Source organism: Entelurus aequoreus, linkage group LG21 (genome assembly GCF_033978785.1).
Source record: "Entelurus aequoreus isolate RoL-2023_Sb linkage group LG21, RoL_Eaeq_v1.1, whole genome shotgun sequence".
In the NCBI taxonomy this organism is placed as follows: Eukaryota; Metazoa; Chordata; class Actinopteri; order Syngnathiformes; family Syngnathidae; genus Entelurus; species Entelurus aequoreus.
In genome coordinates, this window is record NC_084751.1 from 5,688,915 (window position 1) to 5,706,572 (window position 17,658).

Genomic DNA, 17,658 nt, shown 5'->3' on the forward strand with positions numbered 1-17,658 from the left:
CTTCAAAACGGCGTTCCTAAAGATACTAAACGACATGGCAGTCAGGATCAAAGCCCGCTTTTGTCATTACAGACAAAATGGAGGTAGCAAGCAGACTTAACACCTTTTTCACCAGCATAGCCACAACTCTAGTCAACAAGCTGTCCCACCACTTTGGTGTAGAACACATTAAAGTGACAACTCTAGTCAACAAGCTGTCCCACCACTTTGGTGTAGAACACATTAAAGTGACAACTCTAGTCAACAAGCTGTCCCACCACTCTGGTCACTTTGGTGTAGAACACATTAAAGTGACAACTCTAGTCAACAAGCTGTCCCACCACTTTGGTGTAGAACACATTAAAGCCTTCTACAGAAAGCTAGGAGTATCCAACAATGATTTCAAATTAGAAATGGTCACAGCTGACGAGGTGTTTAAAAAATTGAGCGCGCTCCACCCTAACAAGGCCACCGGCCTTGATAATATTCCCTCCAGATTCCTCAGGGACTCTGCCTCCATCATTGCACCGATCATCACGCACATAATAAACCTCTCAATTACACAAGGCCAAGTACCAAAAGATTTTAAGATAGCAAGAGTAACTCCCCTCTTTAAAAAAGGAAGCAAATTGGAACCTGGCAACTACCGACCTGTTTCTATTCTCAGTTCCATTTCCAAAGTAATGGAGAAAATAGTTTATGAACAGGTGGTTGGTTACCTTGCCACTAATAAAGTCATGTACAAATTCCAATCCGGCTTGAGAACTAACCACTCCACTGACACATGCCTTCTCTATCTGACTTCAGAACTAACCACTCCACTGACACATGCCTTCTCTATCTGACTTCAGAACTAACCACTCCACTGACACATGCCTTCTCTATCTGACTTCAGAACTAACCACTCCACTGACACATGCCTTCTCTATCTGACTTCAGAACTAACCACTCCACTGACACATGCCTTCTCTATCTGACTTCAGAACTAACCACTCCACTGACACATGCCTTCTCTATGTGACTTCAGAACTAACCACTCCACTGACACATGCCTTCTCTATGTGACTTCAGAACTAACCACTCCACTGACACATGCCTTCTTTATCTGACTTCAGAACTAACCACTCCACTGACACATGCCTTCTCTATCTGACTTCAGAACTAACCACTCCACTGACACATGCCTTCTCTATCTGACTTCAGAACTAACCACTCCACTGACACATGCCTTCTCTATGTGACTTCAGAACTAACCACTCCACTGACACATGCCTTCTCTATCTGACTTCAGAACTAACCACTCCACTGACACATGCCTTCTCTATGTGAGCGACCACATCAAACATGAGGTGGACGCGGGCAAATACTGCGGCATGGTCATGCTGGACCTTCAGAAGGCCTTTGACACCGTTAACCACGCTATACTGTTGGATAAGCTCAGAGCAATCGGATTTAACAAAACCTCATGGAGCTGGATGCAGTCTTACTTGGAGGGGAGGGAGCAGGTGGTAGAGGTGAACGGCACCGTGCCCCCCCCCCCTCCCCCTCTCGGTGAGCTGTGGAGTCCCCCAAGGCAGTATATTGGGACCTTTACTGTTCCTAATAAGCTGTGGAGTCCCCAAGGCAGTATATTGGGACCTTTACTGTTCCTAATAAGCTGTGGAGTCCCCCAAGGCAGTATATTGGGACCTTTACTGTTCCTAATAAGCTGTGGAGTCCCCCAAGGCAGTATATTGGGACCTTTACTGTTCCTAATAAGCTGTGGAGTCCCCCAAGGCAGTATATTGGGACCTTTACGGTTCCTAATATACATAAACCACATGTCATCAGCATGCGACTGTGAATTGTTGTTGTTTGCGGATGACTCTGCCCTGCTGGTATCAGACAAGGACAAGTCACAGGTGGAGAAAATGGTCAGTGCTGAGCTGTGTAGAACTTGCACCTGGCTCGCTGACAACAAGCTATCCATACACTTGGGTAAATCTGAATCCATCCTGTTTGGGTCCCACATCAACCTCAAGAAAGTCAGTGACTTCACCATAAAAGTGGGTGACATTGTTACCAGCAATGTTCCCTCTAATTGTTCGTGTGTGTGAGCAAACACGCAAAGTCCCTGAGCATTCAGTGGGGCACATGTGAGCGACATCACACGTGCACACTGTGGCCACACCAGCGTCACACCGGTCCCAAACCTGACATCATAACCATTTCAATGTTTTATTCAAATAATTTTGTGATATAAGTGATGTTGCCCTCTTACAATGACAATAACAAAAACATGTTTGTCATGAGCTATGTGCTAGTATTGTAGGTCTGGCTGCGGGTCCTGCCTTTAAAAGAAATGTTACCCCTTTCAGAGATTACATTTAGTTCCTGTAACGTTCTGTCTGTAAAATACATCTTTTTATTAGCATTTATGAAATCTAGTGACAATATTTCAAGAATAATATCCTTAGATTAACATTCTTAATAAATGGCAGTAAAATAAGCACACATGTGATTGAGGAGTCAGAGTGTTACAACCTGTGTGGCGTTGGGGTTGTCCCACTTTTTGTGTGGCCATAAACGCAGCACTGGCTAAGTGCCATGAGTGCATGTGTTGGTGCAGGTGAGACAGAGCGAGCGGCTTCTGTTGAAACCACGGATGATAACGTTGGTTTAAGCCTGGTTTGTATGGCAGAAAATTACCAGTTTTTATAGATAAAAGTTTTTTTTACTCATGTTTTTGGTGTGGTTACAAACAGTTTTGCTCAATAAAGTGATTGATGGAATTCCTGTCCGTAAAGTGTCTCGACAGACGATAATTGAAGTGTGTTGACAAAGATTGTTTTATTCATTGGGGCCACTCTTGTTGTCACCTGTCACTCACAGAGCTGCATTGCAAAATCATACAGAATAAATTCTAATGTGTTTATTTTGTTTAAAGTTCAGATGGGATTTTGAATTTTCTGCGCGGCATTAATTTGCTGTGCGCAGAGGACGCGTGAGCGGTGTGCAATTGTGCAGGCGCGCACCTTAGAGGGAACGTTGGTTATCACCAGGAAAGATGAGGTCACCTACCTAGGTTCCATTCTAGAGGCTAACCTTTCCTGTGATAAAATGGCAACCAAGGTAATCAAAAAAGGTCAACCAACGAACGAGATTTCTCTATAGAATCTCCTCTCTGGTCAACAAAAGCACCATGAAGATTCTGGCGGGAACTCTCGTTCAACCCTTTTTCCATTACGCATGCACCTCCTGGTACCCTAGCACCTCCAAAACCCTCAAATCTAGACTCCAAACATCCCAGAACAAGCTAGTCAGGTTACTTCTAGACCTCCACCCCAGATCACACCTCACTCCTACCCACTTCTCTAAAGTGGGCTGGCTCAAGGTGGAGGACAGAGTTAAACAACTTGCACTGAGCCTAGTCTATAAAATCCGCTACACCTCCCTGATACCGAAGTACATGTCAAACTACTTCCTTAACGTAAATGACCGCCATAACCACAACACCAGGGGGAGCTCCACTAACCACGTTAAACACAGATTCCCATCTAACAAAGGTCTTAACTCATTCTCTTTCTATGCCACATCAATGTGGAATGCACTCCCAACAGATGTAAAAGAAAGGGCATCTCTATCCTCCTTCAAAAGCACACCCTCCATTCCACATCCCACCTCCCCGGATTGTAAATAATCAAATGTAGATACTTGTTCTTATGCCTTCTGATCTCTCTCTCTATGTCCACTACTTGCTGTACATATCCTACCAAGTCAGTCCTACACTGTTCCAATGTCCATTTCTCTGATGATGCAATTGTTGATGACTGAAGTGTTGATATCAACCACATCCCTGATTGTAAATAATGTAAATAATTCAATGTATATACTCTGATGATTATCTTGTGAGATGACTGTATTATGATGATAGTATATATGATAGTATATATCTGTATCATTAATCCATTTAAGTCGACCCCGACTTAAACAAGTTGAAAAACTTATTGTGGTGTTACCATTTAGTGGTCAATTGTACGGAATATGTACTTCACTGTGCAACCTACTAACACAAGTTTCAATCAATCAATCAAAATCGGTTACTAGTAAACAAACACACTGGTTACTACTAATCACAAATACTGGTTACCAGTGAACACAAACACATTGGTTACTAGTAAACAAACACACTGGTTACTAGTAATCACAAATACTGGTTACTAGTGAACACAAACACATTCTGGTTACTAGTAAACAATCACACATTGGTTACTAGTGAACACAAACACATTGGTTACCAGTAAACAAACACTGGTTACTAGTAATCACAAATACCGGTTACTAGTGAACACAAACACATTTTGGTTACTGGTAAACAATCACACATTGGTTACTAGTAAACACAAATACTGGTTACTACTGAACACAAACACATTCTAGTTACTAGTGAACACACAGACATACTGGTTACTAGTAAACACACAGTTAAACACACACACAGTGGTCAGTGTTAAACACACACAGTGGTCAGTGTTAAACACACACACAGTGGTCAGTGTTAAACACACACACACAGTGGTCAGTGTTAAACACACACACACACAGTGGTCAGTGTTAAACACACACACACAGTGGTCAGTGTTAAACACACACACACAGTGGTCAGTGTTAAACACACACACACAGTGGTCAGTGTTAAACACACATACACAGTGGTCAGTGTTAAACACACACACACAGTGGTCAGTGTTAAACACACACACACAGTGGTCAGTGTTAAACACACATACACAGTGGTCAGTGTTAAACACACACACAGTGGTCAGTGTTAAACACACATACACAGTGGTCAGTGTTAAACACACACATACACAGTGGTCAGTGTTAAACACACATACACAGTGGTCAGTGTTAAACACACACATACACAGTGGTCAGTGTTAAACACACATACACAGTGGTCAGTGTTAAACACACACATACACAGTGGTCAGTGTTAAACACACACATACACAGTGGTCAGTGTTAAACACACACACACACAGTGGTCAGTGTTAAACACACACATACACAGTGGTCAGTGTTAAACACACACATACACAGTGGTCAGTGTTAAACACACACATACACAGTGGTCAGTGTTAAACACACATACACAGTGGTCAGTGTTAAACACACACACACAGTGGTCAGTGTTAAACACACACACACAGTGGTCAGTGTTAAACACACACATACACAGTGGTCAGTGTTAAACACACACACACAGTGGTCAGTGTTAAACACACACATACACAGTGGTCAGTGTTAAACACACACACACAGTGGTCAGTGTTAAACACACACACACAGTGGTCAGTGTTAAACACACACATACACAGTGGTCAGTGTTAAACACACACACACAGTGGTCAGTGTTAAACACACACACACACACACAGTGGTCAGTGTTAAACACACACACACACAGTGGTCAGTGTTAAACACACACACACAGTGGTCAGTGTTAAACACACACACACACAGTGGTCAGTGTTAAACACACATACACAGTGGTCAGTGTTAAACACACACACACAGTGGTCAGTGTTAAACACACACACACAGTGGTCAGTGTTAAACACACACATACACAGTGGTCAGTGTTAAACACACACATACACAGTGGTCAGTGTTAAACACACACATACACAGTGGTCAGTGTTAAACACACACACACAGTGGTCAGTGTTAAACACACACACACACAGTGGTCAGTGTTAAACACACACATACACAGTGGTCAGTGTTAAACACACACACACAGTGGTCAGTGTTAAACACACACACACACAGTGGTCAGTGTTAAACACACACACACACAGTGGTCAGTGTTAAACACACACACACACAGTGGTCAGTGTTAAACACACACACACACAGTGGTCAGTGTTAAACACACATACACAGTGGTCAGTGTTAAACACACACACACAGTGGTCAGTGTTAAACACACACACACAGTGGTCAGTGTTAAACACACACATACACTGTGGTCAGTGTTAAACACACACATACACAGTGGTCAGTGTTAAACACACACATACACAGTGGTCAGTGTTAAACACACACATACACAGTGGTCAGTGTTAAACACACACATACACAGTGGTCAGTGTTAAACACACACACAGTGGTCAGTGTTAAACACACACATACACAGTGGTCAGTGTTAAACACACACACACACAGTGGTCAGTGTTAAACACACACACACACAGTGGTCAGTGTTAAACACACACACACAGTGGTCAGTGTTAAACACACACACACAGTGGTCAGTGTTAAACACACACACACAGTGGTCAGTGTTAAACACACACATACACAGTGGTCAGTGTTAAACACACACACACAGTGGTCAGTGTTAAACACACACACACACACACAGTGGTCAGTGTTAAACACACACACACACAGTGGTCAGTGTTAAACACACACACACAGTGGTCAGTGTTAAACACACACACACACAGTGGTCAGTGTTAAACACACATACACAGTGGTCAGTGTTAAACACACACACACAGTGGTCAGTGTTAAACACACATACACAGTGGTCAGTGTTAAACACACACATACACAGTGGTCAGTGTTAAACACACACACACAGTGGTCAGTGTTAAACACACACATACACAGTGGTCAGTGTTAAACACACACACACAGTGGTCAGTGTTAAACACACACACACACAGTGGTCAGTGTTAAACACACACACACACAGTGGTCAGTGTTAAACACACACACACAGTGGTCAGTGTTAAACACACACACACACACACAGTGGTCAGTGTTAAACACACACATACACAGTGGTCAGTGTTAAACACACACACACAGTGGTCAGTGTTAAACACACACACACACACACAGTGGTCAGTGTTAAACACACACACACACAGTGGTCAGTGTTAAACACACACACACAGTGGTCAGTGTTAAACACACACACACACAGTGGTCAGTGTTAAACACACATACACAGTGGTCAGTGTTAAACACACACACACAGTGGTCAGTGTTAAACACACACACACAGTGGTCAGTGTTAAACACACACATACACAGTGGTCAGTGTTAAACACACACATACACAGTGGTCAGTGTTAAACACACACACACAGTGGTCAGTGTTAAACACACACATACACAGTGGTCAGTGTTAAACACACACACACAGTGGTCAGTGTTAAACACACACATACACAGTGGTCAGTGTTAAACACACACACACAGTGGTCAGTGTTAAACACACACATACACAGTGGTCAGTGTTAAACACACACACACAGTGGTCAGTGTTAAACACACACACACACACAGTGGTCAGTGTTAAACACACACACACACAGTGGTCAGTGTTAAACACACACACACACAGTGGTCAGTGTTAAACACACACACACACAGTGGTCAGTGTTAAACACACATACACAGTGGTCAGTGTTAAACACACACACACAGTGGTCAGTGTTAAACACACACACACAGTGGTCAGTGTTAAACACACACATACACTGTGGTCAGTGTTAAACACACACATACACAGTGGTCAGTGTTAAACACACACATACACAGTGGTCAGTGTTAAACACACACATACACAGTGGTCAGTGTTAAACACACACACACACAGTGGTCAGTGTTAAACACACACACACAGTGGTCAGTGTTAAACACACACACACACACACAGTGGTCAGTGTTAAACACACACATACACAGTGGTCAGTGTTAAACACACACACACAGTGGTCAGTGTTAAACACACACACACACACACAGTGGTCAGTGTTAAACACACACACACACAGTGGTCAGTGTTAAACACACACACACAGTGGTCAGTGTTAAACACACACACACACAGTGGTCAGTGTTAAACACACATACACAGTGGTCAGTGTTAAACACACACACACAGTGGTCAGTGTTAAACACACACACACAGTGGTCAGTGTTAAACACACACATACACAGTGGTCAGTGTTAAACACACACATACACAGTGGTCAGTGTTAAACACACACATACACAGTGGTCAGTGTTAAACACACACACACAGTGGTCAGTGTTAAACACACACATACACAGTGGTCAGTGTTAAACACACACACACAGTGGTCAGTGTTAAACACACACACACACAGTGGTCAGTGTTAAACACACACACACACAGTGGTCAGTGTTAAACACACACACACAGTGGTCAGTGTTAAACACACACACACACAGTGGTCAGTGTTAAACACACATACACAGTGGTCAGTGTTAAACACACACACACAGTGGTCAGTGTTAAACACACACACACAGTGGTCAGTGTTAAACACACACATACACTGTGGTCAGTGTTAAACACACACATACACAGTGGTCAGTGTTAAACACACACATACACAGTGGTCAGTGTTAAACACACACACACAGTGGTCAGTGTTAAACACACACATACACAGTGGTCAGTGTTAAACACACACACAGTGGTCAGTGTTAAACACACACATACACAGTGGTCAGTGTTAAACACACACACACAGTGGTCAGTGTTAAACACACACACACACAGTGGTCAGTGTTAAACACACACACACACACAGTGGTCAGTGTTAAACACACACACACAGTGGTCAGTGTTAAACACACACACACACAGTGGTCAGTGTTAAACACACATACACAGTGGTCAGTGTTAAACACACACACACAGTGGTCAGTGTTAAACACACACACACAGTGGTCAGTGTTAAACACACACATACACAGTGGTCAGTGTTAAACACACACATACACAGTGGTCAGTGTTAAACACACACACACAGTGGTCAGTGTTAAACACACACACACAGTGGTCAGTGTTAAACACACACACACAGTGGTCAGTGTTAAACACACACACACAGTGGTCAGTGTTAAACACACACATACACAGTGGTCAGTGTTAAACACACATACACAGTGGTCAGTGTTAAACACACACATACACAGTGGTCAGTGTTAAACACACACACACAGTGGTCAGTGTTAAACACACACATACACAGTGGTCAGTGTTAAACACACACACACACAGTGGTCAGTGTTAAACACACACATACACAGTGGTCAGTGTTAAACACACACACACACAGTGGTCAGTGTTAAACACACACACACATACACAGTGGTCAGTGTTAAAGACAGAGAGGGTGGTTAGTGTTAGTTAAGTGCAGAGGTAGGTAAGAAGTGACCTGTAGTGCATTAGTGTTAGTTAAGTGCAGAGGTAGGTAAGAAGTGACCTGTAGTGCATTAGTGTTAGTTAAGTGCAGAGGTAGGTAAGAAGTGACCTGTAGTGCATTAGTGTTAGTTAAGTGCAGAGGTAGGTAAGAAGTGACCTGTAGTGCATTAGTGTTAGTTAAGTGCAGAGGTAGGTAAGAAGTGACCTGTAGTGCATTAGTGTTAGTTAAGTGCAGAGGTAGGTAAGAAGTGACCTGTAGTGCATTAGTGTTAGTTAAGTGCAGAGGTAGGTAAGAAGTGACCTGTAGTGCATTAGTGTTAGTTAAGTGCAGAGGTAGGTAAGAAGTGACCTGTAGTGCATTAGTGTTAGTTAAGTGCAGAGGTAGGTAAGAAGTGACCTGTAGTGCATTAGTGTTAGTTAAGTGCAGAGGTAGGTAAGAAGTGACCTGTAGTGCATTAGTGTTAGTTAAGTGCAGAGGTAGGTAAGAAGTGACCTGTAGTGCATTAGTGTTAGTTAAGTGCAGAGGTAGGTAAGAAGTGACCTGTAGTGCATTAGTGTTAGTTAAGTGCAGAGGTAGGTAAGAAGTGACCTGTAGTGCATTAGTGTTAGTTAAGTGCAGAGGTAGGTAAGAAGTGACCTGTAGTGCATTAGTGTTAGTTAAGTGCAGAGGTAGGTAAGAAGTGACCTGTAGTGCATTAGTGTTAGTTAAGTGCAGAGGTAGGTAAGAAGTGACCTGTAGTGCATTAGTGTTAGTTAAGTGCAGAGGTAGGTAAGAAGTGACCTGTAGTGCATTAGTGTTAGTTAAGTGCAGAGGTAGGTAAGAAGTGACCTGTAGTGCATTAGTGTTAGTTAAGTGCAGAGGTAGGTAAGAAGTGACCTGTAGTGCATTAGTGTTAGTTAAGTGCAGAGGTAGGTAAGAAGTGACCTGTAGTGCATTAGTGTTAGTTAAGTGCAGAGGTAGGTAAGAAGTGACCTGTAGTGCATTAGTGTTAGTTAAGTGCAGAGGTAGGTAAGAAGTGACCTGTAGTGCGTCCAGAGGCGTAGAGAGAGAGGACAGCCTGGATGGCCACGTACATGGCAGGCACGTTGAAGGTCTCAAACATGATCTGAACACACACACACAGACACACACACACACACACACATCATCACCTGCATGACACCTGTGTGTGTGTGTGTGTGTGTGTCTGAGACATGACACCTGTGTGTGTGTGTGTGTGTGTGTCTGTGACATGACACCTGTGTGTGTGTGTGTGTGTGTGTGTGTGTGTGTGTGTGTGTGTGTGTGTGTCTGAGACATGACACCTGTGTGTGTGTGTGTGTGTCTGTGTGTGTGTCTGAGACATGACACCTGTGTGTGTGTGTGTGTCTGTGTGTGTGTGTCTGAGACATGAGACCTGTGTGTGTGTGTCTGTGTGTGTGTGTCTGAGACATGACACCTGTGTGTGTGTGTGTGTGTGTGTGTCTGTGTGTGTGTGTGTCTGAGACATGACACCTGTGTGTGTCTGAGACATGAGACCTGTGTGTGTGTCTGAGACATGACACCTCTGTGTGTGTCTGAGACATGAGATGTGTATGTGTGAGACATGAGATGTGTATGTGTGAGACATGAGATGTGTATGTGTGAGACATGAGATGTGTATGTGTGAGACATGAGATGTGTATGTGTGAGACATGAGATGTGTATGTGTGAGACATGAGATGTGTGAGACATGAGATGTGTATGTGTGAGACATGAGATGTGTATGTGTGAGACATGAGATGTGTATGTGTGAGACATGAGATGTGTATGTGTGAGACATGAGATGTGTATGTGTGAGACATGAGATGTGTATGTGTGAGACATGAGATGTGTGAGACATGAGATGTGTATGTGTGAGACATGAGATGTGTATGTGTGAGACATGAGATGTGTGAGACATGAGATATGTGAGACATGAGATGTGTATGTGTGAGACATGAGATGTGAGATGTGAGACATGAGATGTGTGAGACATGAGATGTGTATGTGTGAGACATGAGACGTGAGATGTGAGACATGAGATGTGTATGTGTGAGACATGAGACGTGAGATGTGAGACATGAGATGTGAGAATGAGATGTGTATGTGTGAGACATGAGATGTGTATGTGTGAGACATGAGATGTGTATGTGTGAGACATGAGATGTGTATGTGTGAGACATGAGATGTGTATGTGTGAGACATGAGATGTGTATGTGTGAGACATGAGATGTGTATGTGTGAGACATGAGATGTGTATGTGTGAGACATGAGATGTGTACGTGTGAGACATGAGATGTGTATGTGTGAGACATGAGATGTGTATGTGTGAGACATGAGACGTGTATGTGTGAGACATGAGATGTGTATGTGTGAGACATGAGATGTGTATGTGTGAGACATGAGATGTGTGAGACATGAGATGTGTGAGACATGAGATGTGTATGTGTGAGACATGAGATGTGTGAGACATGAGATGTGTATGTGTGAGACATGAGATGTGTGAGACATGAGATGTGTGAGACATGAGATGTGTGAGACATGAGATGTGTATGTGTGAGACATGAGATGTGTATGTGTGAGACATGAGATGTGTATGTGTGAGACATGAGATGTGTATGTGTGAGACATGAGATGTGTATGTGTGAGACATGAGATGTGTATGTGTGAGACATGAGATGTGTATGTGTGAGACATGAGATGTGTATGTGTGAGACATGAGATGTGTGAGACATGAGATGTGTGAGACATGAGATGTGTATGTGTGAGACATGAGATGTGTATGTGTGAGACATGAGATGTGTATGTGTGAGACATGAGATGTGTGAGACATGAGATGTGTATGTGTGAGACATGAGATGTGTGAGACATGAGATGTGTATGTGTGAGACATGAGATGTGTGAGACATGAGATGTGTATGTGTGAGACATGAGATGTGTGAGACATGAGATGTGTATGTGTGAGACATGAGATGTGTGAGACATGAGATGTGTGAGACATGAGATGTGTATGTGTGAGACATGAGATGTGTGAGACATGAGATGTGTATGTGTGAGACATGAGATGTGTGAGACATGAGATGTGTATGTGTGAGACATGAGATGTGTGAGACATGAGATGTGTGAGACATGAGATGTGTGAGACATGAGATGTGTATGTGTGAGACATGAGATGAGAGACGTGAGATGTGAGACATGAGATGAGAAACATGAGGTGTTGGTCCAGGGTGTGACCTGGGTCATCTTCTCGCGGTTGGCTTTGGGGTTGAGTGGAGCCTCAGTGAGGAGAGTGGGATGTTCCTCAGGTGCCACTCGCAGCTCGTTGTAGAAAGAGTGATGCCAGATCTGACCAATGACAAGACACATGACATTTAAAGCTGGGTGTCGCACAGGAAGTGATGTGTGGGACAGGAAGTGATGTGTCGCACATGAAGTGATGTGTCGCACGTGAAGTGCTGTGTGGGACAGGAAGTGCTGTGTCGCACAGGAAGTGGTGTGTGGGACAGGAAGTGGTGTGTGGGACAGGAAGTGGTGTGTGGGACAGGAAGTGGTGTGTGGGACAGGAAGTGGTGTGTGGGACAGGAAGTGCTTTGTGGGACAGGAAGTGCTGTGTGGGACAGGAAGTGGTGTGTGGGACAGGAAGTGATGTGTCGCACAGGAAGTGCTGTGTCGCACAGGAAGTGGTGTGTGGGACAGGAAGTGGTGTGTGGGACAGGAAGTGATTTGTCGGACCTTCTCCATGTCGTCCCAGTTGGTGATGATTCCATGTTCTATGGGATATTTGAGTGTGAGGATTCCTCTCTTGCTCTGAGCCTCGTCTCCTACGTAGCTGTCCTTCTGTCCCATGCCTACCATCACACCCTGACACACACACACACACACACACACACACACACACACACACACACACACACACACACACACACACACACACACACACACACACACACACACACACACACACTGTAGGAGCGTGGGGTCCTTCAGGCAGTGTTTGAGACTCACCTGGTGTCTAGGCCGTCCCACGATGGAAGGGAAGACGGCTCTGGGGGCGTCGTCTCCAGCAAATCCAGCTTTGCAAAGACCGGATCCGTTATCGCAGACCAGGGCGGTGCTCTCATCGTCATCACACATGGTGCTAGGACTCTGTGGGACCACACATAAACACCACCTCATTCCATGCTAGGACTCTGTGGGACAACACATAAACACCACCTCATTCCATGCTAGGACTCTGTGGGACCACACATAAACACCACCTCATTCCATGCTAGGACTCTGTGGAACAACACATAAACACCACCTCATTCCATGCTAGGACTCTGTGGAACAACACATAAACACCACCTCATTCCATGCTAGGACTCTGTGGGACCACACATAAACACCACCTCATTCCATGCTAGGACTCTGTGGAACAACACATAAACACCACCTCATTCCATGCTAGGACTCTGTGGGACAACACATAAACACCACCTCATTCCATGCTAGGACTCTGTGGGACAACACATAAACACCACCTCATTCCATGCTAGGACTCTGTGGGACCACACATAAACACCACCTCATTCCATGCTAGGACTCTGTGGGACAACACATAAACACCACCTCATTCCATGCTAGGACTCTGTGGGACCACACATAAACACCACCTCATTCCATGCTAGGACTCTGTGGAACAACACATAAACACCACCTCATTCCATGCTAGGACTCTGTGGGACAACACATAAACACCACCTCATTCCATGCTAGGACTCTGTGGGACAACACATAAACACCACCTCATTCCATGCTAGGACTCTGTGGGACAACACATAAACACCACCTCATTCCATGCTAGGACTCTGTGGGACAACACATAAACACCACCTCATTCCATGCTAGGACTCTGTGGGACAACAGCACATAAACACCACCTCATTCCATGCTAGGACTCTGTGGGACAACAGCACATAAACACCACCTCATTCCATGCTAGGACTCTGTGGGACAACACATAAACACCACCTCATTCCATGCTAGGACTCTGTGGGACAACACATAAACACCACCTCATTCCATGCTAGGACTCTGTGGGACAACACATAAACACCACCTCATTCCATGCTAGGACTCTGTGGGACAACACATAAACACCACCTCATTCCATGCTAGGACTCTGTGGGACAACACAAACACCACCTCATTCCATGCTAGGACTCTGTGGGACAACACATAAACACCACCTCATTCCATGCTAGGACTCTGTGGGACAACACATAAACACCACCTCATTCCATGCTAGGACTCTGTGGGACAACACATAAACACCACCTCATTCCATGCTAGGACTCTGTGGGACAACACATAAACACCACCTCATTCCATGCTAGGACTCTGTGGGACAACACATAAACACCACCTCATTCCATGCTAGGACTCTGTGGGACAACACATAAACACCACCTCATTCCATGCTAGGACTCTGTGGGACAACACATAAACACCACCTCATTCCATGCTAGGACTCTGTGGGACAACACATAAACACCACCTCATTCCATGCTAGGACTCTGTGGGACAACAGCACATAAACACCACCTCATTCCATGCTAGGACTCTGTGGGACAACACATAAACACCACCTCATTCCATGCTAGGACTCTGTGGGACAACACATAAACACCACCTCATTCCATGCTAGGACTCTGTGGGACAACACATAAACACCACCTCATTCCATGCTAGGACTCTGTGGGACAACACATAAACACCACCTCATTCCATGCTAGGACTCTGTGGGACAACAGCACATAAACACCACCTCATTCCATGCTAGGACTCTGTGGGACAACACATAAACACCACCTCATTCCATGCTAGGACTCTGTGGGACAACAGCACATAAACACCACCTCATTCCATGCTAGGACTCTGTGGGACAACAGCACATAAACACCGCCTAATTTGGACATGAAGAAGTGGAGCTCAGTTCTCCTGCCCCTCATGCTTCCATGACCATATTTGGTCATGTGTGCTGGACACACCATCTTCAACACACGTCTCCTCACCTCAGGCACATGGCGGTGAGGAGGTGAAGATAAAGAAGGTGGTGATGAAGGTGATGATGAGGAAGAGGTGAAGATGATGAAGATAAAGAAGGTGGTGATGAGGAAGAGGTGAAGACAAAGATAAAGAAGGTGATGATGAAGGTGCTGATGAGGCAGAGGAGGTGAAGATGATGAAGATAAAGAAGATGGTGATGAAGGTGATGATGGAAGGTGGTGATGAGGAAGAGGTGAAGATGATGACGATAAAGAAGGTGGTGATGAAGGTGGTGATGAGGAAGAGGTGAAGATGATGAAGATAAAGAAGGTGATGAGGAAGAGGAGGGGAAGATGAAGAAGGTGGTGATGAAGGTGATGATGAGGAAGAGGTGAAGATGATGATGAGGAAGAGGAGGTGAATATAGTGATGATGAAGGTGATGATGAGGAAGAGGAGGTAAAGATGATGAAGATAAAGAAGGTGATGATGAGGAGGAGGAGGTGAAGATGAAGAGGTGAAGATAAGCAAGGTGGTGATGAGGAAGAGGAGATGATGAAGATGTTACCTGGTGCTGCAAGGAGATGAAGGTGTGGTCAGCAGAGAAGTGATGATGAAGATAAAGAAGGTGATGATGAAGATGTTACCTGGTGCTGCAAGGAGATGAAGGTGTGGTCAGCAGAGAAGTGATGATGAAGATAAAGAAGGTGATGTTGAAGATGTTACCTGGTGCTGCAAGGAGATGAAGGTGTGGTCAGCAGAGAAGAAGTCAGAGTCTGAGCTCAAGGCAGCGACCTTAAGAAGCCTCCTTCCTTCCTTCATTCCTTCCTTCCTCCCTCCCTCCTTCCAAACATGGAGAAGACACCATGGTCTTCCTCCTCTCATCCTTCTAGGGCTTTCTCCCATCATGCTTTGTGCTGCTGAGGGCAACATCTGTGTCACTTTAAGGGGCGGAGCTTGAAGAAAGACATGAGACCTGTCCACCTTGTGCTCACCTTGCTGCGTCTTTGGACACGCCCCCTTCAGGAGCAGAAGGACACACTTCTCCTTAAAAGGACAGCGGAGGCTTGTGCAGGCTCCGCCCACTACAAGCAGCATGAGGGAAATCAGACACTCCTTATAAGGAGGTGAAGGAGACAAGTCCCACCCACTCGTCTCATGTGAGGACATGATGGAACCCCCACCCTTTCTTCATGATGGGACCCCCACCCCTTCTTCATGATGGGACCCCCACCCCTTCTTCATGATGGGACCCCCATCCTTTCTTCATGATGGGACCCCCACCCCTTCTTCATGATGGAACCCCCATCCTTTCTTCATGATGGGACCCCCACCCCTTCTTCATGATGGAACCCCCACCCCTTCTTCATGATGGAACCCCCATCCTTTCTTCATGATGGGACCCCCACCCCTTCTTCATGATGGAACCCCCACCCCTTCTTCATGATGGGACCCCCACCCCTTTTTCATCACTCACATACACACACTCGTACACACACACTCACTCGTACACACACACACACTTGTACACACACACACACACACACACACACACACTTGTACACACACACACTTGTACACACACACACTTGTACACACACACACACACACACACACACTTGTACATACACACACACACACTTTGACTAAAAATCAGAGCAGTGTTTGTGGACATGAAAATGTGTGGTATGTAAACAATTTTTAAAAATGATGTTAAATATGATAAGTATGTTAAAATATTTTTTTAATGATGTTCAAGTTAAAGTAGCAATGATAGTCACACGCACACACTAAGTGTGTTAAAGTAGCAATGATAGTCACACACACACTAGGTGTGTTAAAGTAGCAATGATAGTCACACACACACACACACACACTAGGTGTGTTAAAGTAGCACTGATAGTCACACGCACACACTAAGTGTGTTAAAGTAGCAATGATAGTCACACACACACTAGGTGTGTTAAAGTAGCAATGATAGTCACACACACACACACTAGGTGTGTTAAAGTAGCAATGATAGTCACACGCACACACTAAGTGTGTTAAAGTAGCAATGATAGTCACACACACACGCACACACACTAGGTGTGTTAAAGTAGCAATGATAGTCACACGCACACACTTAGTGTGTTAAAGTAGCAATGATAGTCACACACACACACACACACACACACACTAGGTGTGTTAAAGTAGCAATGATAGTCACACACACACACACTAGGTGTGTTAAAGTAGCAATGATAGTCACACACACACACACTAGGTGTGTTAAAGTAGCAATGATAGTCACACACACACACACTAGGTGTGTTAAAGTAGCAATGATAGTCACACACACTAGCTGTGTTAAAGTAGCAATGATAGTCACACACACACACACTAGGTGTGTTAAAGTAGCAATGATAGTC

At 44.6% G+C, this 17,658-nt stretch overlaps 1 protein-coding gene across 1 annotated transcript; it reads right to left on the reverse strand.

Moving 5' to 3' along the window:
- Window positions 1-10,206: 10,206 nt before the first annotated feature.
- On the reverse strand, window positions 10,207-15,932 carry LOC133638981 (uncharacterized). The gene is made up of 5 exons (XM_062032034.1): window positions 15,816-15,932; window positions 13,224-13,364; window positions 12,951-13,079; window positions 12,453-12,563; window positions 10,207-10,323 (listed from the first exon to the last, which is right to left on the reverse strand). Exons 2-5 carry the CDS (start codon window positions 13,350-13,352, stop codon window positions 10,207-10,209), a joined length of 486 nt encoding a protein of 161 aa, XP_061888018.1. The 5' UTR covers window positions 13,353-13,364; window positions 15,816-15,932.
- Between the last annotated feature and the right edge of the window lie 1,726 nt (window positions 15,933-17,658).